Source organism: Sarcophilus harrisii, chromosome 1, assembly GCF_902635505.1.
Source record: "Sarcophilus harrisii chromosome 1, mSarHar1.11, whole genome shotgun sequence".
NCBI classification, from domain to species: Eukaryota; Metazoa; Chordata; class Mammalia; order Dasyuromorphia; family Dasyuridae; genus Sarcophilus; species Sarcophilus harrisii.
The window spans coordinates 272,002,837-272,030,478 of record NC_045426.1 but is presented as its reverse complement, the minus strand read 5'-3'; the positions used below and the strand labels follow the sequence as shown (position 1 = coordinate 272,030,478).

Below are 27,642 nucleotides of genomic sequence, written 5' to 3'. Positions count from 1 at the left end.
CCTTTTCTTAACTTCTCTCTCCCTTCCTACTTTTTTGCTTTCCCCTCCCCCAAAAGAAGAATTTGAGAAAAAGTAACAAAATCTTTATAAAAAATATTCCTAGTTAAAGCAAAATAGATCCCCACATTGATATGTCTAAAAATGTATATCTTATTCTACAATCTGATTCCTTGCTGGGTAGCATGTATCATCATCAATTCTCTGGAATCGTATGATTGGTTGCTACATTGATTTAGAGTTCTTTCAGAGTTTGTCTTTACAGTATTCTTATTATCACAGAAAGTGTTCATTTGGTTCTCTTTACTTTGGTTCAGTTTATACAAGTCTTCATAAGCATCATCTTCAACTCTTCTCCTTCTCACCTCCAGTATCTAACCTGTTGCCAAGTCCTGTCAATTATGCCTTCCTGATACCTCTCATAAACACCCCCTTTTCTCTTCAAACACTGCTACCACTCTGGTTCAGCCCCTCATTACTTGAGGTTCTGGGATGATGACTAATACAGTAGTAGCCTTCTAGTGGATTTTCCTACCTCAAGTCTCTCTCCACTCTAGTCTACCTTCCACTCAGCTGCCAAATGATTTTTCTAAAACATAGGTCTGACACGTCACCCCCTTACTCATTAAATTTTAGTGGTTCTCGAATATATCAAAAATCAAATATAAACCACCCTTAACTTTTAAAACCTGGCCTTTCCTTCTTTTTTAGTCTTCTTAGTCTCCTCCATGTGCAGTGCAATAACATGTGCAGGCTCTCATTCCCTCATATCTTGACTATTGCAATAGCCTATTGGTCAGTCTGTCTCTCTCAAGTTTCTCTGCATTCCAATCTATCCTTCATTCACCACAAATGATTTTTCTAAAGTCATATCAGACCATGTCACTTGCTGCCCTACTTAGTAAACTCCTCTGGTTCCCTATAATATCAAATATAAAATCCTTTACTTGGAATTCAAAACTCTTCATAACCTAGCCCCCGCTTCTATTTTCAGTTTTACACACCTTGTGCAAAGTCACAAGCTTCACTTTCTCCTCCAGACCCATCTGGGTCCAGTGGCCAGACATAAATCAAGATGGCTGGAGATGGCCCTTGATATAGTGGGAGACCCTGGCCATTTTAAACTAAAATCTTTAACAGGTCTCAGTTTGACTGAGGCAATGCCCAATCAGCACTTAAGGCTAGGTAAGAAATGAGGCTAAGAATGGCCGCTTATATCCAGTCAAAACAAAAAAATCTGGGAGGTGAAGACCCTCAGGGTTTGGAGCCAAAATAGAAACACTTGTCATTTACATTCACTCTGAGCCAAAGAGGGCTCAAACATGACTAGGTGGGACTTAGTCTGAAACTTATTGTTGGTCAGTTGATGACAGCCAGAATGATTTTAGCTTAAGCAATGTCTAGCCTGTAAATCCCAAGATATCTTGTGATGTTTCAATGATTAAACTTTATATTCTTTTGGGCAGAGTAGCCATAGGTAAGGGTATGATGTTTTATGTGGAGAAAGGGAAGAGAAGGGAAAGAAAAGGGCAGCTCCTACTCCTATTTTGTCAAAGAAGACCATGATCCATGCCATGCCAGGGAATTGGATTGAAGTGAAGGAGGCTGTGCAAGGTCAGCCTCACCTTCCCCCCAGAACCATCTAGGTCCTATAGCAACATATCTTGGAGTTTAGAGGCTAGCGCCTTGCCTTAAACCAAAATCACTCTGGCTCTCATTGTATGACCAACAACAGGTCCCAGACCAAGCTTCACTTGGTCATTGCTTGGTCCCTGATTAGCTCAGAGTGCACGTAAATGACAAATTGTTTCTTCTGTTTTGACCAGAAACCTCAAAAGTCTTCCCCTCCCTGATTAATTTTTTTTTTCTTGACTGAAGCCATTCTCTGCCTCATTTCTTACATATGCTTAATTACTGAGTAGGGCATTGTCTCAATCAAACTAAGACTTGTTGAAGACCTTAGCTTAAAAAGGCTAACATTTCTCACTGCATCAAGGGCCATTTCCAGTTCTCTTAATCTATATCTGACCACTAAACCCAGATGGCTCTGGAGGGGAAAGTGAGTCAGATAACCTTGTACAGCCCTCCCTCACTTCAGTACAATTCATTTACTAATCAGGATATCCCCTTCTTGATGTCATGATCTTGTGTAAGAAAGAAGAACCAAACAACAATAAGCCAATCTGATAAGTGTGAGGCAGAACCTCAAGGTTGTCTTAATTTTATATTTCTCTAATTATTGGTGATTGGGAATTTCTTCATATAGTTGTCAATACTTTATATTTCTTCTTTGAGAATTGCCTGTTCAGAGGGCAGCTAGAATGGCACAGTGGATAGAGCACCAGCCCTGAAGTCAGGAGAACCTGAGTTCAAGTTTGGCCTCAGACACTTAATACTTCCTAGCTATGTGACGCTGGACAAGTTACTTAACCCCCAGTTGCTTCAGAAAAAAAAAAAAAAAATTTAAGAGAATTGCCTGTTTGTATTTTTTGAACAGTTATACTTTGAGGAATGGCTTTTTCTTATATATTTGAATCAGTTCATTACATATCTTGGAAGTGAAACATTTACCAAAGAGCCTTATGCAAAAAAAATTTTTCCCAATATAATATTTCCCTTGTTACTTTAACTGCATTGGTTCCTAGTTACTGGCCTGTCTCCTTTATTTTACTGCAAGTCTTAAATGAATAAACTGTGTTCATTTTCTCACTTCCTATTCATTTCTTTAAATCCCATGTAATCTATTTTTATTTTTTTAATGTTCCCAAACTTCTTTCCCCTTCTACCTGCTGGTTTTTGTCCATGATATTGTTACCTGAGTTTCAAAATTTTACAGTTACTCCCCACCATTACCCTCATTCCTAATTAATAAGTTGGTCCTATTGTTTCTCCATAATGTCTCTACCATACTTCTTTCTTTCCTACCTTTGCTCTAGTTCAAGTCTCGGCAGTTTTATTTTCTCTTATTCAACTTTATATGTTATTTATATTTATTTTATTATAGTGGCCTAAATATTTTCCCCACTTCTCTCCAAACCAAAACCAATTCTGTAATATTCATCTTCTTTCTACCAATCCTGTAATATTCATCTAATAAAAACACCATTGTGATCATACTATGCTATGTTTTAGAAATTCAAATGGCTCCCCATTACCTACATGATAAAGATCAGAGTCCCAAGTCTGGAATTAAGGGTTCTCTGTGATCTATTTCCAATATACTTTTCCAATTTTATCTTCCTTTATTACCTTTCACAAATGTTCTGTTTTAATCAGTTCCATCTACTCTGTAGTGCATTCACATCTCTTCACCTTTGTGTATACTGTTTTCCTCGCCTGGAATACTCTGTCCCTCCTTTTCCACCTACATGAATTCTACTTCAAGGCCCAGCTTAAGTCTCACTGTGTCCTTGACACATTCTCTGAACACCCAGTCTGAAGTTTTTTCCCTCCTGAAATCACACTTTTTATCTCTTGTCATTTAAAACACAAGTAAACAGAAAAGTGTCTCCACTTCTAGAATACTGGTTCCATGAAAGAGCTACACTTCCTCCTTAGTTGTGTTATCAGTATTGTTGCATTTGGATACAATGTGGTATAATATTATGGCCCAAGTGGTCACATAGCTCTTGAGTGCTGCTAGAACCAGATTGAAGTGTAATTAAGAAATAAAATACAACAAAAACAATATTAATCTGTGATTTTCTAAGTCAACCTATGATCCACAGGGACCCATTTCTATTTGTGTTTGACACTGTTTAGCGTAATGAATTGAGAACTGGCCTCAGATTCAGGAAGTGCTGGGTCCTAGCCTCATGTCTGATACATACCAAATCTGTAGCTCTAAGCAAGTAATTTAATTTCTCAGTGGTCTGAACAGCTCTCCACGTCTATTAAGTTACAGAGAAGGTGACAACTTGCATTGTAGAGGGAGTTTTCTCATTAGACTGTTCCCTATACCAAACAAGTCACGGATCTAGCATTATCCCCATACACCATACCTTAAAAGCTTCACTAAATAGTTGAATAATAAAGAAATGATTTTCTTTTTCTTTGTCTGCAGTAAATTTTTAAAAATTATTTACAATTTTGTTTTCCCCAGTTACATGTAAAACAAATTTTTTACAATTGTTTTTAAAATTATGAGTTCCAGATTCTCTTCCCTTCTTCTCCTTCCCCATCTCCCATTAAGAAGGCACATGTGAGGGGTAACTAAGTGGCACAGTAGATAGAACACCAGTCTTAAAATCAGGAGGACCTTAGTTCAAATGTGGCCTCAGATACTCAACACTTCCTAGCTGTGTGATCCTGGTCTAGTCACTAACCCCAGTTGCCTCAGCACCCCCCCTCCCAAAAAAGGGCACATGTGAAGTTATGCAAAATATTTCCATAGAAGTCATGTTGTAAAAGAAAACATAGATCTCTTACCCACCCCACCCCCACAAAACTCTCAAAAATCAAGTTGAAATAAAAAAGTATGCTTCAATCTCTATTCAGATACAATCAGTTCTTTCTCTGGATATTGATAGCATTTCTTATACGTCCTTCAGAGTAGTCGTGGGTCACTATATTGCTAAGAATAGCCAAGTCATTCACAGCTAATCATCATACAACATTGCTATTACTTTGTACTCAGTACATTTAACTTTGCTTGAGTTCACGGAGGACTTTCCAGGTTTTTCTGAGAACATCCTGCTCCTCATTTCCTGTAGAACTATAATATTCCATCATAATTACATACCATAATTTATTCAGCTGTTTCCTAATTCATGGGCATCCCCTCAATTTCCAATTCTTTGCCCTGAGGAGATAGTTGCTATAAATATTTTCATACATACAGGTTCTTAAGAAAATTATTTTCAAAAAGCTCCAGTAAGTTCTATAACAGATATGCTGTTGGGAAGGGTATGTTAAAAGTACATTTTAACAACTCTGGACTTATTTGTTTCAGTATCGTCATCTTCTCTTGCTAAACCACAAGCCATCATCGACCTGCAAAATGATCCCATCATTCAGAAATACGGACATGAAAAAGTAGGTTTGGTCAGATGCCTATTGACCAAAGAAGAGATGAAAAAATTTGACTTTCCACTCCAAGGTTGGTTAAGATGACAATTAGCATAGTGTCAGAAATATATAAAGATAAGAAAGTTATTTTAAAACTAGTGCATTGATGTTTGGTCTTCTTAAACACTGTATATAGAACCTTCCCCACCCATTCTTTTATTAATAATAGTGATGCTTTAATAGAATTTGAAAGCTAGGGACATGGAACAAAGTTAAACTAATTTTCCCCTGATTTTAATCTTGTTCAGTCTATATTAAATCCCCTTTTGATCTTGGGAAGAAGTGCTTTTATATAGACTTATTCCTTTTCTGTGAATATTAGCATAAAAATTCACTGGCAGGACAAAATGACAATGGCCAGAGAAATTATACTAGCCAGTATTATTTTCTTAAATAAATGCTTTTTGTTGATGTTTCAAAAAGATAGGCAGACTTTCCCCAAAAGCTGCTGTTTCTTTTATTCTAGGAATAAGTGAATTTTATGATGCTTTCATGACCAAAATGTTGCAGGAAAGAAATCAGATAGAATGCCATAATGGACAAGTGTAAGATGACCTTTTAGAGAACAGAGAATAACATCAGTTATAGCATACATGATCCAGTTTTCTTTGCAGAGTTTTGTATTCCTCTTCTAGATAATTGAACATCATCACTTCTATAGATTTTTGTACAAATGTAGTTTTTGTTGTTTGTTTATTTCCAGGTTTGGCTAATTGTAAAAACTTTGTTTCCACTGAATGTGTTGGTCCAGTAAGCAACAGCAGTCCTCTTTTTGGACTAGACTGTGAAATGGTATGAGATGAATTTCATTATTATGATGGGTGCTCAGAAATAGATATTGCCATCCCAAAGAACAGGGAATTCACTCAAGACAGAATGAAGCAAAGCTTTGTTTTTTTTTGTTTTGTTTTGTTTTGGTTTTTTGCTGAAGCAATTGAGGTTAAGTGATTTGTCCAGGATCACACAGCTAGGATGTGTTAAGTGTCTAACGTCAGATTTGAACTCGGGTCCTCCTAACTTCAGAACTGGTATTCTATCCAGTGTGCCATCTAGCTGCCCCTAAGCAAAGCCTTTTTGATGGATTCAAGTTTAATGCAAAAAATTGTGTTTTCAAAAGCTGTGTTAATGGATTTTGGGTGCCAAAAACATGAAAGTTACCACATGGTAAAAAGCATTGTACCCGAACTCAGGTCTTCTGACTCACCTGGAACCACCACTGACTAGTACATCACTCTAGGAAAGACTCAGAGCCCCATTCTCCCCTTTCTACAGGTAGAAATATTAATATATATACTACCTATTTCATGGAACTATTGTAAATTATTACTAATGCTAATGCTGAAAAAAATAAAAACAAACCATTTTGGTGCTGATTTCCAACAGACTTTAGACTACAATTTACATTGGTTGTCTGATATTTCTGTGACTCACATTATCATAAAAGGCATATTTATTTCTTTTGACAGAACTTTATGATCTCTTTACACAGTTGCCTTAATGCAGTATAATGGACTGGGTGCTGGTATTGGAGTCAGAAAGAACTGAGTTAAAAATCCTGAATAGTAATAGCTTTATAATCTTTCTCATGTGCCTGTTATTGTAAGAAGATGTTTTTACAGCTACAGAATAAAGAATAAAAAGTAGTGCTGGACTCTTCTGTATATAGCTTCATATGAATTAGTTCCCAATACAGATCAGGCATCCCTGATAAGTAGCATCCCTTTTTTGTTTTTCCTATTCTTCCTTTAGCATAGCTTTTACAGTGAATTTATATCATGCTGGTTTTCATGAATATAATCAGAAACCCTTCCTTGATTTGACTTTTCCCATCTTGATAACCACAAAGTAAAGTAGATCAGGTGATCATATTTTAAAGCAGCAGGAAGCAGTGGCCTCCATGAATACAGCAGCCTGACTGTGTCCTTGGTTTTTCAGTGCCTTACACCAAATGGAAATGAACTCACACGAGTTTCATTAGTTGATGCAAAAGGCCGTTGTGTCATGGATGAGCTTGTCAAACCTGACAACAAGATTCTGAACTATCTCACCAGGTGAATATCTGCAAACTGATGTATAGCTTTTCCCAACCTGACTGAAATTGTCAGACTGAAATTGATAAAAACTTATAGGAAGAGGCCTGGAGCCTCTATGGAGTTACATGATTTAACTTGCTCAGAAATATGCTCCATAGAAAGAAATTTACATTATCCCATGTCAATTAGGTTTCTTTACCAGAAATGCATTTATTCATTTTCAGATGTGTATTAATATTCTTACACTTTTCTCCTATAATCCTCTTGTGAACTTAGACCAGTGGGAAATTGCTAGTTTCTTTGCCATGGAATCTCATAATCGTTATTCTAGCACTAGATTACATTAAGTGGAACTATGACATTTCCTTTTCTGGAAACTTGAAGTTCATCAGATTGCATGTATCAGTTGATCTTAAAGCTTAGTCTACTAGTTAGAAAAAAACTGAAATATTCAGGATCAGTACTTGTGTACCTTTCTGTCAGAGATTTTGAATTAATGTACTGAGGCATGTGGCATATGTGCTTGATTTTAGAATTCCTGGAGCATTATCAAAAAAAGTGGTCAATAAAACTTTTTTTGTCATTCTATCCCTCAAAGGTATACTTGTGAGAATGGACAGGATCACCAAGGCTTAGATTGTAGATAAAAAATAGCAGAGGCCCAAGAATAGAGCCTTGGGAGATCCCTGCATTTACAGAATTAAAAAAAAAAAACAAAAGAGGCAGCAAAGAAAACATGATTATTCAGAGAAGTAGGATGGGAACCATGAAGTGACATGAAAACAAGCAAACCACTTGTTTCAAAAAAATTTCCAATATGTAATAGTAGATAGTATTTCAGAAGGAGACTTGTTAGCTGTTTTTAATTAGACAGCAATAACTTAGATTTCATTTTATAAATACAGTCTCTATGGTAATAATGTTTTCATCAGGAAACATTCTGGTGTTGGGACTAGGAGGATGGAATCTAGCTACTCTCATGGCCCTCATCTTTTTTGCTTTTATGGAAGGTTCTCAGGCATCACAAGGAAGATTCTTAAACCTGTGACCACAAAACTTAAAGACGTCCAGGCCAAGTTAAAGAAGCTACTCCCTCCAGATGCGGTATTAGTGGGCCATTCCCTAAATGCAGACCTTCAAGCCTTACAAGTGTGTATTTCTTTGGCATTTCCATTTCTATGTTATGTCTCTTGTCCTTTACCTTTCTCATCTCCCTGATCCTTCCATTTACCCATTACTTTAGAAAGTTAAAAAAGTTTTATTTTTCCTTGGCAGATGATACATCCCAATGTTATTGACACTTCATTGCTTTTTGTCAGAGATTTGGGACGAAGATTTAAGCTTAAGTTCTTAGCCAAAGCTGTTTTAGGGTAAGTCTATTACAGTTTGAGTTGTTTTACACTAAAAATAGTTCCCTATATTGACATGTTCAAATAGAGCAGAATATCTCCACTGCTCAGATTTGGAACTCTTTAAGGTTTAAAAAGTACTTTATATGTATTATCTCATTTAGTCCTTGTGCTGAATTTATTTCCATCTTACACTGGAGGTACCTGAAACATGTGGCTTGCCTCAGTCACAAAGCTAATAAGCATCTGAGGTAAGATTTGAACCAAGATTTGAATTCGTGTCCTCAGTACCATGCTGCCTAAACAGTACAGTGTGCTTCATGTAATGAATTGGAAAGGTATACCTCATTTTGTATTATCTTTTATATGATTTGTGCTTAGTGCCATACATGTTTCTTGGAAATCCTGAAAAAAGTATCAGAGTTGACAAAATTCAAAATCCCACCATTTTCAGCCCTTAAACTGTGACAAGCAGCATCTGTTAGTAGTTTAATTTAAACTAATCCTTTTAGTTATTTCATCTGAATCCCTGATATTCCACTTGCAGCCAGAAAACACAGGAAAAACATCAGCTGAAAAGAGCTTTGTAGACATGGACCTTTAGGCCAAATTGTTAGCCTCTGATTCTGAGTTAATAAGCTGTCTTTTACTCTTACTTCCTTTAGAAAGGAAATACAGTGCCCTGACAGGGTTGGCCATGATTCCACAGAAGATGCTATGGCAACTCTTGAATTGGCTCAGTATTTTATTAAACATGGCCCAAGGAAGGTTAGTACTGAGTACTTTAAATTTACCTAATCTCTGCATGCTTTTTAAAATTAGATTGAAATTGTAAATTTCATTATCTTTTTTTTAATGGTATACACATGTTTTGATTTTATGTCACTTTAATTTACTTATATGTTCCTTCCTTTTTCTTTCTCCCAGAATACCATTTTCACCAAAAAGAGGAAAACAGTTTAGCAAATATTATCTACATATCCACCATTTATGAAATTTTAGATAGTGTTCCCCTTCCAAAGTTCCCTATCTCTGGAAAAAAGGGGGAAGGAAGAGCATTCTTATATCTTGACTTTGGAATCAGGGTTGGCTGGTTGTGTTAAGTGTATGTCATTCAATTTTTATTTTGGGAGAGTTGTGCTCGCTATTTACATTGTTTTAGTCATAAATGTTGTTTTCCTGGTTATAGTTGATTTTGCATCAGTTCCAGTGCTTTCCTATTTTTTGCACATTCGTGATTTCTTGCATCACATGTTCTGCAATGAAGTTAGGCATTTCTCCCTTTGTGGGCATCTACATTTTCTCTGCTTCTTTACTCCAACAAAAAGTGCTACTTAACTTTTCATTTCTTTATTTCCACTTTCTAATTTTTTACTGCTGTTGTTATTACTACTACTACTGCTACCTCTACCACCACTATTACTACTTTGTTTCCAATGCTTTACTTCTACAAAATATATTTTGACGTATGTAGGACCTTTCTTTTTCTCTTCGGAGTGTATACCTATCTTTGGGATCCCGGAGGAAAAGGACATGGACATTTTAGTCACTTTATTAGCATGATTCTAAATTGCTTTCCAGGATGGCTAGAGTAATGTTCAATTCTACCAGGTATGTATCAGTGTGCTCTTTTTTTCACATTCAGAATTTTCTCATTTTTGTCTTTTCTTATTTTTGCAAATTTATTAGATATAGGCTTAAACCTCTGAATTGTTTTGATTGGCATTGCTCTTGTTAGTTATGGAAGCACTCTTTCATATAATTGCTGAAAGTTTTCAATTCTTATTTTGAGAACTATTTGATTATTTCTTTTGACCACTTATCCTTTACAGAGCAGGTTTGGTCCTAAGAGTTTGTGTGAGTTGAATTAATCAATGAAATAGCATTTGATAAGTAATTATTATGTGCCAAGCACTGGGGATTCGGTTAGTAAAAGAAGATAATCATGTAGCTTACATTCTAATTGAGAAAAATGACACATTAGGAATTTTCAGTACAAGGTACATGAAAAGGACAGAACGTTCTAAGAATATACCTACAAGGCAATTAAAATCCCTAGAAATCCTTTTCCAACAGGGGACTGACCCACTGCTTTCATTGAAAAATGGGAAGTGAGTTTGAGAGACAGTAGAACTAGGATTCTGGGTTCCTTCTGGCATGAGGTGGAATGGAGGGTCATTGTTTGGCAAGGAACAAGAAAAAAGGGATAATGAACAGGAAAGTGGACGTAAGGGCTTGGGGAGGGAGAAGTGACCCCCCTCTTGGATGGCTAGCTCTATTGGCTCCCCCTTTTCTCTCCCATATATAGAGACAAGACAAACAAGACAGAGAGAGAGGAAAAGAGGAAGAGAGACAGTGGTGTAATTGTATCTGTACACATATGTACATAGAGGTCATTTCCTGTAATTTTGGATCTCAGACTCTATCAAAGATATTCAATAAAAATATTTTCCCTTTTCACTACTCTTATCCTGGTTGTATTGATCTTATTAGTATTAATTTCAGTTTCATGTAACTGAAATGTTTTACCTTTTGTGTTGCTTCTATCCCTGTTTCATCAACTTTTAAAACCTACAATAGAATTTTGAAAAAAATGATTTTTGTTGACCGCAAAATTTGTCTTTAAGCACTTTTCAGGAACCTCAGGATCATTCTCTTGATCGTAAGAGTACCATTTAGTGTAAAACAGATCAGTCAGAACCATTTAATAATTGAACTCTTCTCTACATTTCCCAATAAAACATACTTAAGGGCAGGGAGTATTTCATATTTGCCTCTACCCTTTTTTAATTAACAAAAATTTATTTTCTCTCCCTTTCACCTGCTCTCTCATTTTGATGTAAAGAAAAATAAAACCTTGTAACATATAGTCAAGCAAAATATGTCCTTTCCCCCCCTATAAATAAGTGTGTGTGTATGTGCTTACGGGCACAAATGGACATGTCCCTTAAGGCTATCGCTTTTCTCTTAGGAAGTAAGGAACTTATCATCATCATCTTGACTGCCATTAAGTCTTTCAAAAGCATTTGTTTTAAGTGTTGTTCACAAAAAAAGGCAAAAGACAGTCTCTACCCTCAAGGAGTTTACAGTCTAACAGGGGAAACAGCATACAAACAAAAATATGCAAAGCAGCAGAGAAATAGGAAACAATTAACAGAAAGAAGAAACTGAATTTAAAGGGTTTGGCGAAGTGGGATTTTAGTTGGGGCTTAAAGGGAGTCTGGATATTTGGAATGAGTGGGGAATTGATTGGCATAGGAGCCTGGTTCTAAGCAGGAAAAAGGTGAAAATTCATCAGAGCTAGGAGACATAAAGGCTTAGATGGTTGTGGTGGAAGCTGAAGATGATGACTGAAGTGGAAGCACTTTGGTGAGGAAGCATAGGCCTAGTCCTAAGGAAAAATAAGATAAAAGCTCTCCCCCCCTCCCTATCAGATAAAAGAATGGGAGGACGCTTCCATTGTGTTTTTGAATTGGGTTATAATAAGCCTTGTGATACAGTCTTACCATGGAGTTAGGAGGGCCTCTATAAAACCATCTTGGAAAGTAACTTTGCAAGTTACAACGATACCCCATGTCATATAAGAAATAAGCCCATTTCACAGAATCCACATATTTGTATTCCATATTCAGCTAGAAGGTATTTCAATGCTGACTTTTTAGACAGAGCTTCTAAACCACACAAATGGCCCTATATCTTTTCTATCCCTTATATGGGGACATCTTTTATAAAGATATTTTACCTTCTGCCCCATCTCATTTCTTATCAAATCATAAACTGTACCTCAATTCAAGATTAGACCAACATCAGGATGAGAACTAATAACAGAAGAAGGGTTGGGCTGAACACTGTGATATATAATTGCAGTGACAGAGAGTGAGAAAAGTCACTTTTCCTTCCTTCTTTATAAAGGTGTGAAATGTTGCATATGCTTTCAGATTTCTTTGACTTGTGAGGTTCTTGCTGAGCTGCTTTTTCCCCTCTTTCTTATTTCAAGAGATGGTTCATTGGAGAGGGAGATTCAGAAGCAAAGAATAATATAAAAATGAAAGCTACCAATAAAGTTTTAAGAATGGGAGTTTGGAAATCCAGAGGATTTTTAAGCTAGATACAAATTTGTATCTCCTCCGGAGTAACTCCCTGGAACAAGTAAGTTTTAAATATTAATTTGTCCATTAATAATGGACAGAGTGGCATTTCTAGAACTAAACAAAATAAGCTTATTTTTCTTTTGCAGCTATAAAAGTAAGTCTACTAAGAATTTTATTATGGTTTTCAAGAGAAGTAATTTCCTCTCCCAGAGACCCAGTTGCACAAATTCTGTGTAAAAATATATTTTAAGCAACTAACTATAATGATTCTGCCAAAATCGGCATCCCTTTTCACTGAGCCCTGTGTTGGCATTTCCTTTCCATATGTAACAACTTGGGCTTCTTGTGACAGATTGGTATCTTTAGCAAGGCAATTAGAAACCATCTGTTGAGTTGTCAGGCCAGTAACTAAGAAAGGAGAGAGAGATCCATTGAACCTGGTTTGTTTTAGCCTTTCTTCCCTCCTATCCCACTTCTACCACCACTTTTTCTTTTTTTGCTTTTAAAAATTGCAGCCTGCCTAGTTGGAAATTATTCTATAATGAACACCCAAGAAACTGGTGGGTTTCCCACTCTTTCTTTCCTCAAGATTGCAGAAATGAAGCTGGATATAGCAGTAAACTCCCAACAATTTCTGGCAAGTCCAAAACAGAAAAACACATCGCCCTTGTGCCCCAGTGGACCCCATAAAGAAGCAAGACCCTCAACAGATGCAACATGGCAGAAGAATGCAGGGTAACTTTTTCGATCCTTGAGACAAATGGAGAGAAGTAGAATGAAGGTGGAGATTGCCTTCGCTATGTGGTTTCTAAGTGTGTTGAGAAGCAGGGTTTTGTGAGGGAAAGAACATTGATTCCAAAGGACTATAAATAAAGCATTCTGCCCATCTCCTGAAAGGAAGGTGTCTTTGGACATGGCCAATGTAGGGATTTGTTTTACCTGACTTTACTTATTTGTTACAAGGGTTTCTTTTTCTTTTTTCTCCTCTCTTAGAAGTGGGAGGAAGGGATAGGGGGAAGAGTACAAAGAGTTATATTAATAGAAAAAATAAACAGCACAGGATTTGGAATTAGGTGAACCCAGATTGACATCTTGATTCTATTAAATTCTTGCTTCGTGACCTTGGGTACCTTTGTCGTCTTCTGTTTCCTTACCTGCAAAATAAGGGGTTTGACTAGATGATCTCCAGCTTTTTAATCTTATGCTCAGAGTTGTTATGTCATTACCTCTTGAAAATAGTTTCTTAAAAGATTATACAAATTCATGCAGAACCAGTATCACAATAATATAAATGAAAAGATTTCCAAACTAAGTGATGATAATAATCAGTTTGACCCCAGGGAACAAGTCCTGAAACATACCTCTGTCATTTTCTCTTCAGAAAGGTAGGGGGCCATAAGAATGTAGTGTTGCATATAATGGCAGATGTCATCACTTTATCAGTAGTTTTTGCTTAAGTATTTTTCTTTCATTACAAGAAATAATTTAATTCAAGGAGGAGGAGGCATATTCAGAAATGATTGCTATGGAGAAAAAAATCAGGAAAGATCTTAATTCAATAAGTATGTTTTTAAACAAACTTTGTCCATTGAAATCTGATGGTTCTTCCCAAGTTATGTCCTACTCATAAGGTTACACAATCAGATGCATTAGTATAAAGACAAAAGGAAAACTAATGAGAGATCAGTCTGGCCATGCAGCAACTGACAACTCTTTTCCTAGGAGCTTCACTTCCTTGTAATCAGGTTTTCTTTAGCCCCAGTCACATTCACTAGATTGCAAATAAAATGTTGATTCATATTTTGGAAGGAATTTTGACACAGGCAATAGCATACATGCCTCACTGGGAGCTGATTAATGCTTCAGAGGGATTTTCCATTCCTCCTCCCCCTCCCATCTCATTGTCATTCTTCCTCTCAGTATTTTAGAGTGTTTGGACTTGGCTGGTCGGAAACTCCTCTTCCTGTCCCAGAAAGCAGGTGGCAGCACATTTATGTCTTCCAGATTCTGCCAGAGTATTCTATGTACTTCTGATGAAGAGGTAAGGGATGTGGACTAAGTGTTAAAAATGAAGCCTTTTCAAGGTAAAAACTTCCCCTAGAACACTTCATGTCTCATAATGAGAATGATGATAGATCACCCAAAGTGCTTTATATTCTTTTGTTTGATCTTCATTTACAGCACTGTGGGATGTGAGCTGTTATTTGAAGAGTGAGGAAACTGAGGACCAGAGGCCTTAAATGACTTGCCCAAGGTTTCCCAGTCTGTGCATAGCATGATTCAAACAACCTTTCCAACTTCAAAGCCCAGTACTGTATTCACTCTTCCACACTTTCTTTCTATGTATGTGTGCAGTCAAATAGGCAGCTTTTTCCTTTTTTTATCTGTGACAACAGCATGGCCATGAAAGGTGGTTAAGGTGACATGAAGTAGTATTTCATGTCAACACCCAGGTCTTCAGTGTATTTCATTTAACTCTGCTATCCCAGAAAATGTGTCAAAGAACTTGTTGAATATGAAAACTTCTGTCATTCTGACTACAAAAGGAGAAACTGTCCATTTCTCTTTGTGTAGGGATTTTAGCTAGAGAAGTAGAAATAAGCCAGAGGATCTACTCTGGCACAATGGGGTACTATAGCTTTTTAAAGTCTCAGGCATTTCCTCTAAGATAAAAAATAGTCAGGACCCTTTGACCTGTCTCTCAGTGCTATGTCCTTCATACAGGTTCTAGAGCAAGCCCAAGCAGAAGTCCCTCTATCATCCTTCAGTGTCATCCAATTCTCACAGTGGCCACATCCCCTCCCACCCAGCCTCACTGTTGAGATGCATAAAAAGGTAATGGGATCATTTGCTGAACTAGAGTTTCTGAGGGCTAAAGTCCATCAAATACACTGATACATCTTCTGACCTTAGGGGCTTTGGGGGTTTTAGTTCTCCCTGCATTCTTGCTTACGCACTTTGACCCCTTGTTTGTTTGTTTGTTTGTTTTGGTCTTATTTTTCCAATAGATGAAAGTCAAGTGGGCAGAAATGTCAACTGTCTATGCAGGGCCATTTGGGGAAAATTTCTGCCTTAAGCCTCTGAAGAAATTGTTTGCAAGCTTTGGTCCTATCCATTCATTGGAAATTGTTCTTGAAACTGTTGAGGTAAAGAGCATCGCTTTTCAACCACTACTGGGATAGACAGAATTCTGCTGGAGGGAACCTGTATACTTTTCATAAGCAAGGAATAGATTTTTTTTTTTTTTTTTTTGTTATTTCATGCTTTGAAAAGAAGTTCTATTATGATAACAAATTGGACCACATCTGGACTGTTCATCATAACTACCTTCTTCAAGTTAGAGCTATCTAATAGTGGAATGGACCACCTCAAAAGGTGGTAGGTGCTTCCCCCTTCCCTGGGCAATATTTAAAGGCTGGATCACTATTTATAAAATAGCTTTTTCAGAAGTAGGTTGAACTGGATACCTCTAAAGTTCTTTCTTTCTCTATAGTTCTTTAAATTTATTGAGGAGAAAATAGAAAAAGAGAAAGGCTTTTGAAAATAAACTTTAGAACAAGATCTTTCCTGCCTTAAGAACAGATTATACTTACTACACTTAGCTTGATGGTATGTACTTAGAAGTGTTAATCTTCCTGGGTTTTTGGATTAGATTTATTGGTATAAAAATACTACACTGCCAATGTAGATTGTCTCTTGCTCTGCAGTTTACATAGTCTGAGAGAGTTGCCTGGGGCACTGAGAAATTAATGATATATTCATAGCCAGTATGAATTAGAGGTTGGATTTGAACTTAGGTCAACCTGACACTCAAATCTAGCTTCTATCTATCTAGCACACTACATTACCTCTCTCTTTTATTTTAGTTTTTGTCACTGAAAGAAGAAATAACTTAAATAATTACAAAGCATCAATGACATTTAGGGATTTAAGTAGAAAGACTCCAGACAACTAGGAAGAGGTATTTAGAAAGCTAAGAATGTTACTTTTTGATGGCAGCCCTAGCAACTCTAGTCCTGCAGAAAAAGCCAAAGACTTAAGGGATTACAGTAGCTGAGCCAGGACCACTCATTTCCTGATGATTTTTTGTGAATAGTTTACGGGTCTGCATTGTTTTTACATTTGCTTGGCATTTTGAGATCTATTATCTCATTCTGTCTTTATAACAATCCTATGAAATAAGTCTTATCAGTATTATTTTGTCCATTTCATAGATGAGCAAGTAGATTCTGTGAAGTTGCACACACATATAATAAAGAACAGAGCCAGGACTCAAAATGACATTTTGTGATTCCAGTTATAATGTTTTTCCCCTTTTATCACACACTCTTTCTGCTACTAACTTCTCAGGACCTAAAAATAAAGTTAGAACACCTAAGACTCCAAAGCAGGGCTTGGGATAATAAGAATTCACATATACCATGAATTCACAGATCATCTGTGAAAATCTTTGAAAAAATAGTCCACCCTAAGAAATGATTCATAAATAAAATAACAATAATACTAATTAATTTTTATATAGCACTTACTGTGTACCAAGCATGTGGGTATAAATACACACACATAATATACATATAGGCAGAGTAAAAACCTCCCTTACCACCTTGGGAAGCTGCCAAGCTAAACTATAACTATTTCACTTCAAGCATTTTTAAATGTTTTTCATGTCTATGAGTACCTCTTCATCAATATAGAGCTTACCTCCTCTACAACTTAATAAACAATCTTCATTCCTGAGGCCTACCCATCTCTGACCTTATTGGGATAAGCTTGGTGATAGTGACTTAAAACCACTGGATAGTGTGTGACAAATTTAAAAAAAAAACTGATCTGAAATTGCAGTATCACAAAGTAAAAATTTAAGGTTAAAAGTTAAATAAGGGATCCTGAAGGATTGCAGTTGGAGAGCATAGGATTGTCAGCACTTTAGTGAACAGAGAAGGAACCCTGAAGCTGATCGTTAGATAGAAACAGCATGAGATGGCAGAGGGCCGGCATGGGGTATGTCCCTTCTTTTTTTGACTAGCTATTCTGTTTGTTTCCCCCTCATTCTCTCTCCTTGATCAAAGTTCTGATGTGTAGTTTCCTCCAGGAAGGGAATTATTTTGCCATGGTTTATTTCCCATTGAAGTTGAGCAAACTTTCATTCTAGTTTCTAATTAGTCCTGTTTGAATTTAGTTAATATGACTCAACCTCCCCAATTTAAATTCGCGATGAATAGAAATTACAGGCCCCAGATTTATGGAGTTAAGGACCCAGGATGTGGAGTATAGTGGCCCCAACAAAAACAGGCCAAGAAAACCAGCAAGCTCAGTAATAAGTGTATTACAACATGTAGAATTGCTCTCCGAGTTCTTGATTGGCATGATTCACCTAGAATCTTTTTTTAGTTCCTGCAGTGAAAAGTACAAGGACAATCATTTGAAGCTGTGAAGCAGAGTTGATTCTGAGTCTGTCTTCTCTTTCTGCAGCCTTACCTTTGCATCCAGTATGGAGTACTAGAAGCTGCCCAGCTGGCCATAGAGACTTTGAATGGTGCATGTGTCCAAGGGGCCCAGATCAAGGTAAAGAGCACATGGGAACCACTGAATGAAAACAGGAAACAAGACCTCCTACCAGCATGCATTCTTCAAGCAGTCCTTTTTAAGACTAGGGAATGAATGCACTGGGAATCCAAATGCAACAGTGTGGTGCTCATTAATTCTAGGCCAGCTTTGATGTGAAGATACAGAACATACATGGGAGTTAGGTGTCTTGTTCATTCCTGCTATAGAAAAGTATCAGCAGAGGAAGAAAATTAGCAGTTCTTTTCAGAAATGAAGACCTTGATCAGTTACTATGGTCCTGGTGGCTGGTATTTGAGATTTGGAGTCAAGAATACCTGGTTTACCTTAATTCCATATGCATTTATTTAGTTTCTATTATTTGCTCATACTTGACGACTTTGGGAATATGGACACATTGTAAGCAGAACCTCAATTTCTTTATCTGTAAAATAGAGCTATTATTAGCTATTGGTCAACTTCAAAGTGATTATGAGGCTTAAATGGAAGTACTTTGAAAGAATCAGTGGTTATTACTCATTAACAGCTTAAATATGTATAATATTTCTTGCTTATTTCTGTTAGGACCTTGAACATTTTGCTCTGAGTGGCTCTTTCTGATTGGAAAGAACTAGCTGTAAGCACCTTCACCTTTCTGACCTAACAAAAGTTAGTAGGGTCACATGGGCAGTCTTTGGAAAGTTGCTTAAGTCAGATCAAAATCATCTGTCAGCCTTCATCTTTTTCTACTCCAGGTGCAGAGACCAGTGCAAGAGCTCACTCTGGACTGTGACACCATAGTGAGCACGCTGGAGACAGACCCAGAGAACGAAAGTACCATTTATGTGAATGGCATGAAGGAGAATTATACTGAAGAGGACATGACCCAAAAGTTTAGTCTCTTGCCTGGTCTGGAAGCTGTCTTCTTGCCTGTGGATCCCCAAAGCAAAAAACACAAAAAGTATTGTTTCTTGAGTAAGTCTATCACTTCATTTGGCTTTCAAGGGAGCCAGGCACATTAGGATGGGGGTGAGAGGAGCAAAGAATGTTAATGGTGGTCACCTAATTGAGGGGAGGAGGTCAGTATATGGAAAATAGAGAGCAGGACTGAAGCCTGACCCACACAGAAGCCAGTGACTTGAACCTGATGAACTTTGGCTTCCTGAATACTAGTGTTTTCTGGGCTTTTTTTTTTTCTGGGTTTTCTGTTAATATATTGTATTTTTACTTCCAGAATTTAGAAGCTCTGAATGTACCCAGAGTTCCCTGAAAATTCTTCAGGGTCCAACTGGTCTCAGCTGGAAGTTGGTATGCAGAAGAGCCTTGACCCCCACCCACCTCCATGAGTGGATCTGTCACTCCTGCCCTGACACTGTCCCACTAGTCTCAACGGAAAAGTCTCCCTTAGTAAATAAGGTCACTGATGATCCTGGTATTATTCTTTTGGTTAGAAAGGCTACTCCAGATTGGGCCACATTTGCAACCCAGCTACATCCAAGTGCTACAAATCAGTTACCCTTAACTGCTCTGTCTCCTAGAATGGCCCCTCCATTGTCTTCATATCTTTGCAACTGTCCTCACTCCTTATATCTCCCTCTACCAGTACCATTAATTTCCTCTTTATCTTCTCTATCCCACTGCCATATTCCTTTAGCACATCTGCTCTTTGATTCCAGCCTGTGAGATAATGAAGAGAGTTGACAATCTTCTCTTAGCAGAGTGAAAGTCATAAAATACTAGAGCCCAAAGGATCCTTGGTCCACTCCACTCGTTTTATATATGAGGAAATTGAGACCTAGAGAGATTTAGGATTGTTATGGAAGATTGCACAGGACCCAAGTCTTCTTGCTTAGTGAAACAGAGCATTCTGTTTTGCCATAATGCACAGTAATTTTCTGCTAGTTTCTTTTCTTTCCTTGTTTGCCAAGGTCATTTTCTGTAATAGACGCAGGCTTGAAAGTGGTGTGGTCCTCAATTGGCACAAGTTGGGAGGAGAGGAAGATACCCTCTTGGTCTCAGCTCTGGTTTTAATTGCTTAGCTTTAGAAAGACTTCATAAGCAGTGTTTTTTCCTTTGCCACTGGAGGAAAATCTTGATGATAGCCAGAGGGCCTCCAAACCCTCAGAACCAACTTCTTTTTCTTATGGGCTTGCCCAATCGCCATAGGGAGAAGAACTGAAGATAGCCATGAGTCGGTTAGATGAAAGGGTCAAGAAGCTCCACAGGAGGCTGCCACCCAATACTCTCTGCATTGTTCTTCTGCCAGGAACAAAGAGGTAAATGGGCAGAGGCTACTAGGCCTGGGAAATCCACTGACTTTCCTGTAATTCATTTATTAAGTGTCTCCCAGGTGCCAGACAGAGCTGGGCACTTGAGAAAACAAAAAAATTAAACAGTCCCTGTCCTCAAGAAGCAGACATTCGTTCTATCAGGGGAGATAGGCAGTATATAAATAAGTACATACAGAATAAATAAAAATAAAAATTCAAGTAAATGGGGACAGGGTGGAGATAATATGGCCCTGATGACAGAATCAGGAAAACTTCATGGAGAAGGGGTTACTTGGGCAGTTCAAGGGAAACAAGTATTCTAAGAATGGAAGTGAGGTAGGAAAGAGTATCTGCCAAGCTTGGGCAAAGCTGAGGAGATGGGTGGCAAGAGCAAGGAAATCACCATGAGGCAGAACCATATGGAATAAAGCCTGCACAGCCAGACTGGGGCCTTTGATCCTAGAGGTAATAAAGAGGTTATTAAATAGGGAGGTAACACAATCAGATTTTTACTTTATAAAAAATCATTCTGGCAGTTGTATGTATGGTGAATGGATTGGAGAGACTTTAGGCAGAGAGAAAGAAACTGATTAGGAAGTGATTGCAATTGTCTTGGGAAGAAACACTGAGGGCCTGACCTCAGGTGAGGGCTCGGAAGGAAAGAGAAAGATGTGATGGGTATTTGGAGGTAAATACAGGATTCAGCCTTTGGTTGGGGTGTGGACTGAGGGAGTCAAGGATAAAGCCAAAGTATTAAACCCAGGTGAACAGAAGGATGATTGTACCCTTGTCAGAAATGTGGAAGTTCATAAGATTAGGTCAGCTTTGGACATGTCCAGTGACTTCCAGTGAATGTGAAAGGTTCAGAAGGCAGCTGACGATGCAGGACTGGCATCCAGGACAGATGGCCTGGGAGCCATCTGCATGGATATAGTGATGAAATACATAGGAATGGATACGGTTCCCAAGAGAGAAAAGAGAAGAGGGCCCAACGAAGAGCTTTGAGGTATACCTACAGTTGTAGACCATATTATAGAAAAGATCTAACAGAGGAGATTTTCATTAGGCTTGCCACAGAGAGGGAAGCACTGGGGCTGCAAGAAAACTTCAGCCTAACAGAGATAACTTCTGGCCTCCTAATGCCTGTTCATTTCATTTTGGGACAACTGATTGCCATCCTTTATCAGCTGAAGGCTCACTTCATGTTACCACGAGCTTAAACTTCTCGATCAGCCCCATACTGAGGAGCCTTTCCTCTTCTCCCAAAGACATAGTTTATTCACAATTTAATGGCAAAGGTCCAGATTTGCATCTCAAATCTCTAGACAGGGTCTTCATATACCTCAGTTAAAGGGAAAAAATACCCCTTCTCCCCTCAAGCCTCAGGAAGTAGAGGGTTCCCCCACAATGGAGGTCTTCAAGCAGAGGTTGGATGACCACCTTTTAAGACTACTGTAGAAGGGATTCCTATTTAGTTAAGAAGGGCTGGACTCAGTGGCCTCAGAGATTCCTTCCTGAATTGTCAGCTTGTGCAGGTTGGTAAATATTGAGGGTCCAGATGGATCTGTTCCTTTTAATTTGGCCACTAGAGAGCACCATCTCTTCACAGTAAGTCAGGAATGTTTTGTGTGCGTGAATGAGAGAGTCTAAGTGTATGTGTGTGTATCTCCCTTGGGAAGGTGGGAAAGGGAGGTAGGTTTTTCTATTGAATAGTCCTGTTCTCCATCCCTACACTATACTTAATGCAGTCTGCCAGCATACAAGCCTCCTTTTCTCCTTTTTCTAAAAGCATCTTCCAGCCTGGTACTATATTTAAAGTCAAAGGACTTGGCTTCAAGTTGTACCTTTGTTGCTCTCTGTAACCTTAGACCATTTAACTTCATATAAAATGAGGGGGTTGAACTACATTGCTTCTGAGACTCCTTTAATCTCTATACCTGTGATCCGTTTGATTGAACTTGGTCTGAAAATATACAATAGAAACAAATGTTAGGATGCTTTTTGAAAAATTAGACTGATGTTGTACTTTAAATAAGCTACAGCTATCAAGGAGGGATAGGAGGGAAAGTGTACAAAAATTATGCAAAACAGCTCACAGCTAAGGTGATCTTATGGGACTAAATAAAAATTAAGTCACTTGCCTAAGAAAACTATTCCCCATCCCTCCATTTTTCAGCCTTCAGCTGATCTTTCTGGTTTCACAGGGGCATTTGAAGTGCACATCTTAGAAGTGGATGGACATTATTTTCATTTTATAAATGATGCCCAGAGAGGAAAATGATTTGACCAGGTTTAGGCCACTAGCTTATTATCGTTTGGGAAGATATGTTTCCTGTTTTCATTTGATCTTTTTTGCATTTCATACATGAAGAAAACATTCTATAACATCACAATTTTTCAATCATTGCTTTGCTTTCTATATAAAGGACTAGTCCAGAGTCGGCATTCATTGATTACTGGTGATTGATCAACATTGTGATGACCTTTGCAGAAAACCAAGTTTGCCTTTCTAGCCAACAGCAGTAGCAGCCCTTTTTCTACCCACTACTAAGTGAATGCAGATTATTTATAGCCCAGATTTCCCTTTGGCTTTAGAAAGCAAATTACTCAAGTGTGACTCTGCTCTTTCCTTTGTTCTCCATTATCCACTTTGATATTAGTTAGTCCCCTTATCCCCACCTACCATAACCTTAGAACCAAATTGTTAAGGAAACACAATTCTCAGCATTCACCCAGAGGGTGTTTCTTGGTGACCAAGTGTATCGAGCACAGGTCAGAACAGACAAAACTGAAATTGGATCTACCTGTAATATCATTCTCTACCCACTCAGTAGGCAGACAGCACTTGCTTTGGATACTGACCTTTGTAGTTCCAGCTGGTACGCTTTATCCTTTTATCCCCTGGGATTCTGTGTACTCTTCCTCCACAGTGGTTTTCAGAAACTTGTCTTCTGGTTGAACAATAAGTTCTTTTCTCAACTATCCCTTTTTTTTACCTGTATGTTTTCCTACATTTTCCATCTTTAATATGATTTTTAAAATATTAATTGAGCATCTATTGTGTGCAGAGCAATCATATTTTAGCTGTTTGTCTTCCAGAACCCAACAAATTTACCTTATCTACCTCTATTCACCAGAAGTTTGCACTCTTTATGCTTTAATATCAGTGCCAGTTATTATTGAAAACTTACTAATACTAATGTAAACAATCCAGTCCTGTGAGAAAATCAGGCTTCCTTCAAGCTAAAACTTGGCATTTTTCTTGTTTGTTGCAGTGTTCATGGATCATCAACTGGCCTGGGGTTAATATCAATAAATGATGATGATTTTAAAAGTGCCACCTCAGAGGTACTTTAGTAGGTTGCCAGCCAGGATGACAACTCCTTTCCTGCTACCATTTCCCATCCTGCTGCACCACCTTAGCAACACAGGAATAGAAGAAACATGCATCTATCCACCTTCAATTGCCAGTTGCATACACATGGATGGCACAAGCTGGGCTCTGGGTAAAAAGCAGGCAGATCCTTTTATCAGCCATTTCTCAATTTGTGAGAAATATATTTTATGGGATGGTGGCCATAAAGCCGATTCTGTTAGGAAATTGGATGTGTATCCCAAAGGGGAAAAAAATCCAAAAGACTTGATACATAAACCTTTTGAAGAAGGAGGTATTAAATGGTGACCAGGTCCAAGGCACCCATGGCACATTGTGCTATGGGAATACTTTTGCAATTCTCTCGTAACAGCACAATCTCAGTCCCATCTTTAGGTGGTAAAAATCTCTAACCATGGGGAAAAAAATCTTTTAAAGCTCCCTTTTTTTGTCTATTTACATTCTCTAATAGAACTCTGGGCTACAATATTCCACTTCACTAACAGGTATCTTCGTCTAACACACACAGATGTTTTTAACCTGGAATCCACAGATCTCAAAAGGATCTATGAACTTGGATGGAAAAAAAATTACATTTTTATTTTCACTAACCTTTGGCTTCCTTTGTAATCTTTTGTATTATATTTTATTCATTTAAAAACATTCTGAGAAGAGGTCTGTGGTTTTAACCAGAATTTCAAAAAGGTAAATGACAAAGTTAAGATTTCTGATCTAACACTTGATAATCATCCTGAAATTTTCTTAGGTTTACATCAATAAAAATTAAAAATCAGTATCTTCCTAATTCTTTTAAGTTGGAAATGCAGTAAAATGAGTTTCTATTGTAGAGTGTTGCATGTAATAGGCACAAATGTTTATTCAATCCATGACCATTTAAGCTACTATATGATTATCACAGCTGTCACTTACTATGTGCCAGTCACTTTACAATCATTATACTTACTTGATATGTCCCTGGGAAGTGAGTATTTCTGTTAATTTCACTTTAAATTTGATTTAAATGAGGCAGGCAGAGGTTAATTGACTTGTCTTGGACCACATAGCTAAGTAAGTGTCTGTGGTCAAATTTGAACTCGGGTCTTGACTCCAGGTCTGTTACTCTACCCAACAAGCCAACCAGCTGTGCTGAGCACGAGAGATGCAAGTACAAAGAATGAAACAGTCCCTGCCCACAGTGAGCTTTCATCTATGGTAGACAAGAAAATACATAAATGTATATTCCACAAGTATCAAATGAATAAATTAACAGATAATTACCCATTAAATACAAGCTATATATACACATTAAATACAAGGTAATAGGAGAGGGAGGGCACCAGCAATTTGGAGGACTTGGAAAGATTAGTATTTGGGCTGCATCTGAAGAGAATGACTATGAGCTGGAGGGAAGGAGTGCAATCCAGGCAGTTGGGATGGTCAGAGCAGGCTGAAGAAGTTGACCAACTAGAGGATTCACAGTCAGATCTATGGAAAATGACTTGGCTGCAACAATGAATAGACCAGAATGGGTAAAGATGTGTTTAGGAAGTTATTGCAATAATCTGAGAGATAGGTAGCGTGCACACGTAAAATCTGAAAAGGAAGAAAAGCTCCCTGTTGTAGATTAAGAAAAAGAATGGAACTTGGTATCAGTCTTTAAAAATGAAGAGAATGAGAGCAGAGGGATCTTGTGTTGGATGGTCTCTTAAATTCGCACATAAATGTTCTGTTCATATGGATGGTCCCATATACCTGCAATTCCCTTGCTCCTCACCTTCACTTTGGGGATCCTCTGTAGTCCTTCACATTCTAGCCCCTACAGGAAGTCCCATCTGATTTAAGTGCAATTACAATTTTGTGCTTTATTTTGTGTTTGCTTAGGTATTTACAAGTTTACCTCCGCTGTTGAATTTTTCTTTCATCAGATTTCTTACCAGGGATACTCATTTAAGGGAAGGAAGAAGTGAGAGGGCTAATTTAAAAAAAAAAAAAGGTTTAAAATAGATTTTATGGAGAAGAGCAGTGAGAAAGGGTGAGAGGAAAAGAGTAGTGCCATGAAGTCCAGAGAGGAAGATGGAGCATATGGGGTGAAGAGGAGGATGTTGGAGAACTGAGAAAAGGAAAGCTGGCACTGGTGAGGAATGTCTTTATCAGGGAGGGGGTAAGCACAGGGAAAAGCAAGAGAGGAAAATCTAACCAGATACATGATCAAACTAGTCTAGAGTGCAGTGTCTCATCGAGGCCTGAAGAGGAAATACTGCAAGAGCGAGCTGCTGGCCCAAGGTTCTTAGACCTACAGTTTGGATCAGGCAAACATCTGAAGACTAAGTGTCAGAATGCTTACCAAACATTCTTAACTGTCCTCAGGTAAGCTGAAACAACTATATAAGAAGAGGGTGTGGTGGTGTGGTTTGTAGTTCAAGTATTATGCATCTACTGTGTATGACATACTATAACAGGTATGAAAATACATAAACTGTCCTTGCCCTCACTGAGTTTACAAAGTACTGAAGGTAAACAACATATAAACACCTAAGTGAATACAAAATAAAACAAAAAGGAATTGTACTTGCAAGGCAGTACACTTAAAACAGGACTTCCTGTAGAAGGTAATGCGAAGGACTGCAGAGGATCCCAAAGGTGAAGGTGAGGAAAAGATAATGACCACCTATACAAAAGGTATAGAAATGGTGAATAGAACATTATATGCAGAAAACCACCAGTTTTGAGTGTGGGGTGTAGCCAGATAAAGATAGGCTCAACTATACTATAACAATACTTAATATACTATAATATTACTTAAAGCTGGGTTGCTATCTAGTCTAACCCCCTCTTATGGATGAGAAGACCAAGGTTCAGAGAATAAATGACTTGATAAAGGTCATATAGGTATTAAGAGTCAAAATTTGAACCCATGTCCAACTCTAAATCCAGTGTTCTTTTCCAGTACCCCTCTGCAGTTCTTTAAATGCCAACTAGTTTTTGTTTTTGTTTTTTAAACATTATCCTGGAAGCAAATGAAGCTTTTTGGATAGAGAAATTTTCAGTCCCGTGTTTAAGAAATGTCAATTTGTCAGTTGTATTGATTTGGAGATGAGATAGTTGGCATATCAGATTAGAAAATAATCTTCAAAAATCTTATGGTACCTTTGTCTTCTTTTCATTCCCACAACTTTCCTCTGTTGTGTTTATATTTCTTAGAACAAAAAAACCTCGGGAGGAAAATATACTTTGAGGAGATAGAAAGGAATCTATCTTATCCACAATTCTTGAGTGTTAAAATAACTCTGAGAGAAAAACAAGAAATTTGTGGAGAGCAGGGTCCTGGGGTTTAAAAAAAAAAAAAAAAAAAAAAAAGAGGCACCAGGAGAAAGTAAGCAGCCAGCAGAGTCTGGTTTTTTGGTTCTTTTGTTTTTGTTTTGTTTTGGTTTCTTAATACACCCTCAAAATCACTATTGAAAATCAGCAATCCTATTTTACAGCTCTCATTTTATAGATGACTAAAGAGGCAGCCTGGCCTGGTGGGCAGAGCACTGGATTTGAAAGTCACGAAAAGCTGGATTTGAGTTCCACTTTAGCTACATGACCATGGAAAAGTCTCTTAATCTCCCTGAATCTTTTTCTTCATTTATAAAATAAATGTAATACCTACTTCACAGGGTTGTGAGGAACTGATCAAATAAAAGTATGTAAAATACTTTACAAACTTAAAATACATAGAAATGACAACTTCTGTTTATTCATAATCATCATTCTTATTCCGAGACTTACCCAAGCAGGGTAAAAAATACTGTATTTGAAGTCAAAAGAACTAAGTTCAAATCATCATTTGCTACTTTTAAAATACCTACATAAACTTGTCCTTGAGCAAATCTTTTTCTGATGAATATTAAATGGCTGTTGTTCTAGCTATTAATC

The 27,642-nt window shown here is 37.7% G+C and overlaps 1 protein-coding gene across 9 annotated transcripts in view; it reads left to right on the top strand.

The window, feature by feature from the left end:
* Positions 1-25,718, top strand: part of ACSM3 (acyl-CoA synthetase medium chain family member 3) — an 81,796-nt gene extending 56,078 nt beyond the window's left edge. For 4 of the 9 annotated variants that reach the window (XM_031942318.1, XM_031942321.1, XM_012542749.3 and 1 more), the window contains exons 6-18: positions 4,949-5,095; positions 5,768-5,856; positions 7,000-7,115; positions 8,108-8,246; positions 8,373-8,467; positions 9,112-9,214; positions 13,127-13,272; positions 14,458-14,578; positions 15,262-15,372; positions 15,546-15,683; positions 18,010-18,102; positions 18,837-19,056; positions 19,316-20,341. In XM_031942318.1, the coding sequence (XP_031798178.1) occupies positions 4,949-5,095; positions 5,768-5,856; positions 7,000-7,115; positions 8,108-8,246; positions 8,373-8,467; positions 9,112-9,214; positions 13,127-13,272; positions 14,458-14,578; positions 15,262-15,372; positions 15,546-15,683; positions 18,010-18,102; positions 18,837-19,056; positions 19,316-19,764 (1,967 nt within the window). In that variant the 3' untranslated portion in view covers positions 19,765-20,341. Of the gene's footprint in view, positions 1-4,948; positions 5,096-5,767; positions 5,857-6,999; positions 7,116-8,107; positions 8,247-8,372; positions 8,468-9,111; positions 9,215-10,754; positions 11,297-13,126; positions 13,273-14,457; positions 14,579-14,718; positions 14,847-15,261; positions 15,373-15,545; positions 15,684-18,009; positions 18,103-18,836; positions 19,057-19,315; positions 20,358-23,626 lie in introns of those variants that run through there. The other 5 variants (XM_031942310.1, XR_004230205.1, XR_004230214.1 and 2 more) reach the window with 5 other exon arrangements.
* Positions 25,719-27,642: the final 1,924 nt, after the last annotated feature.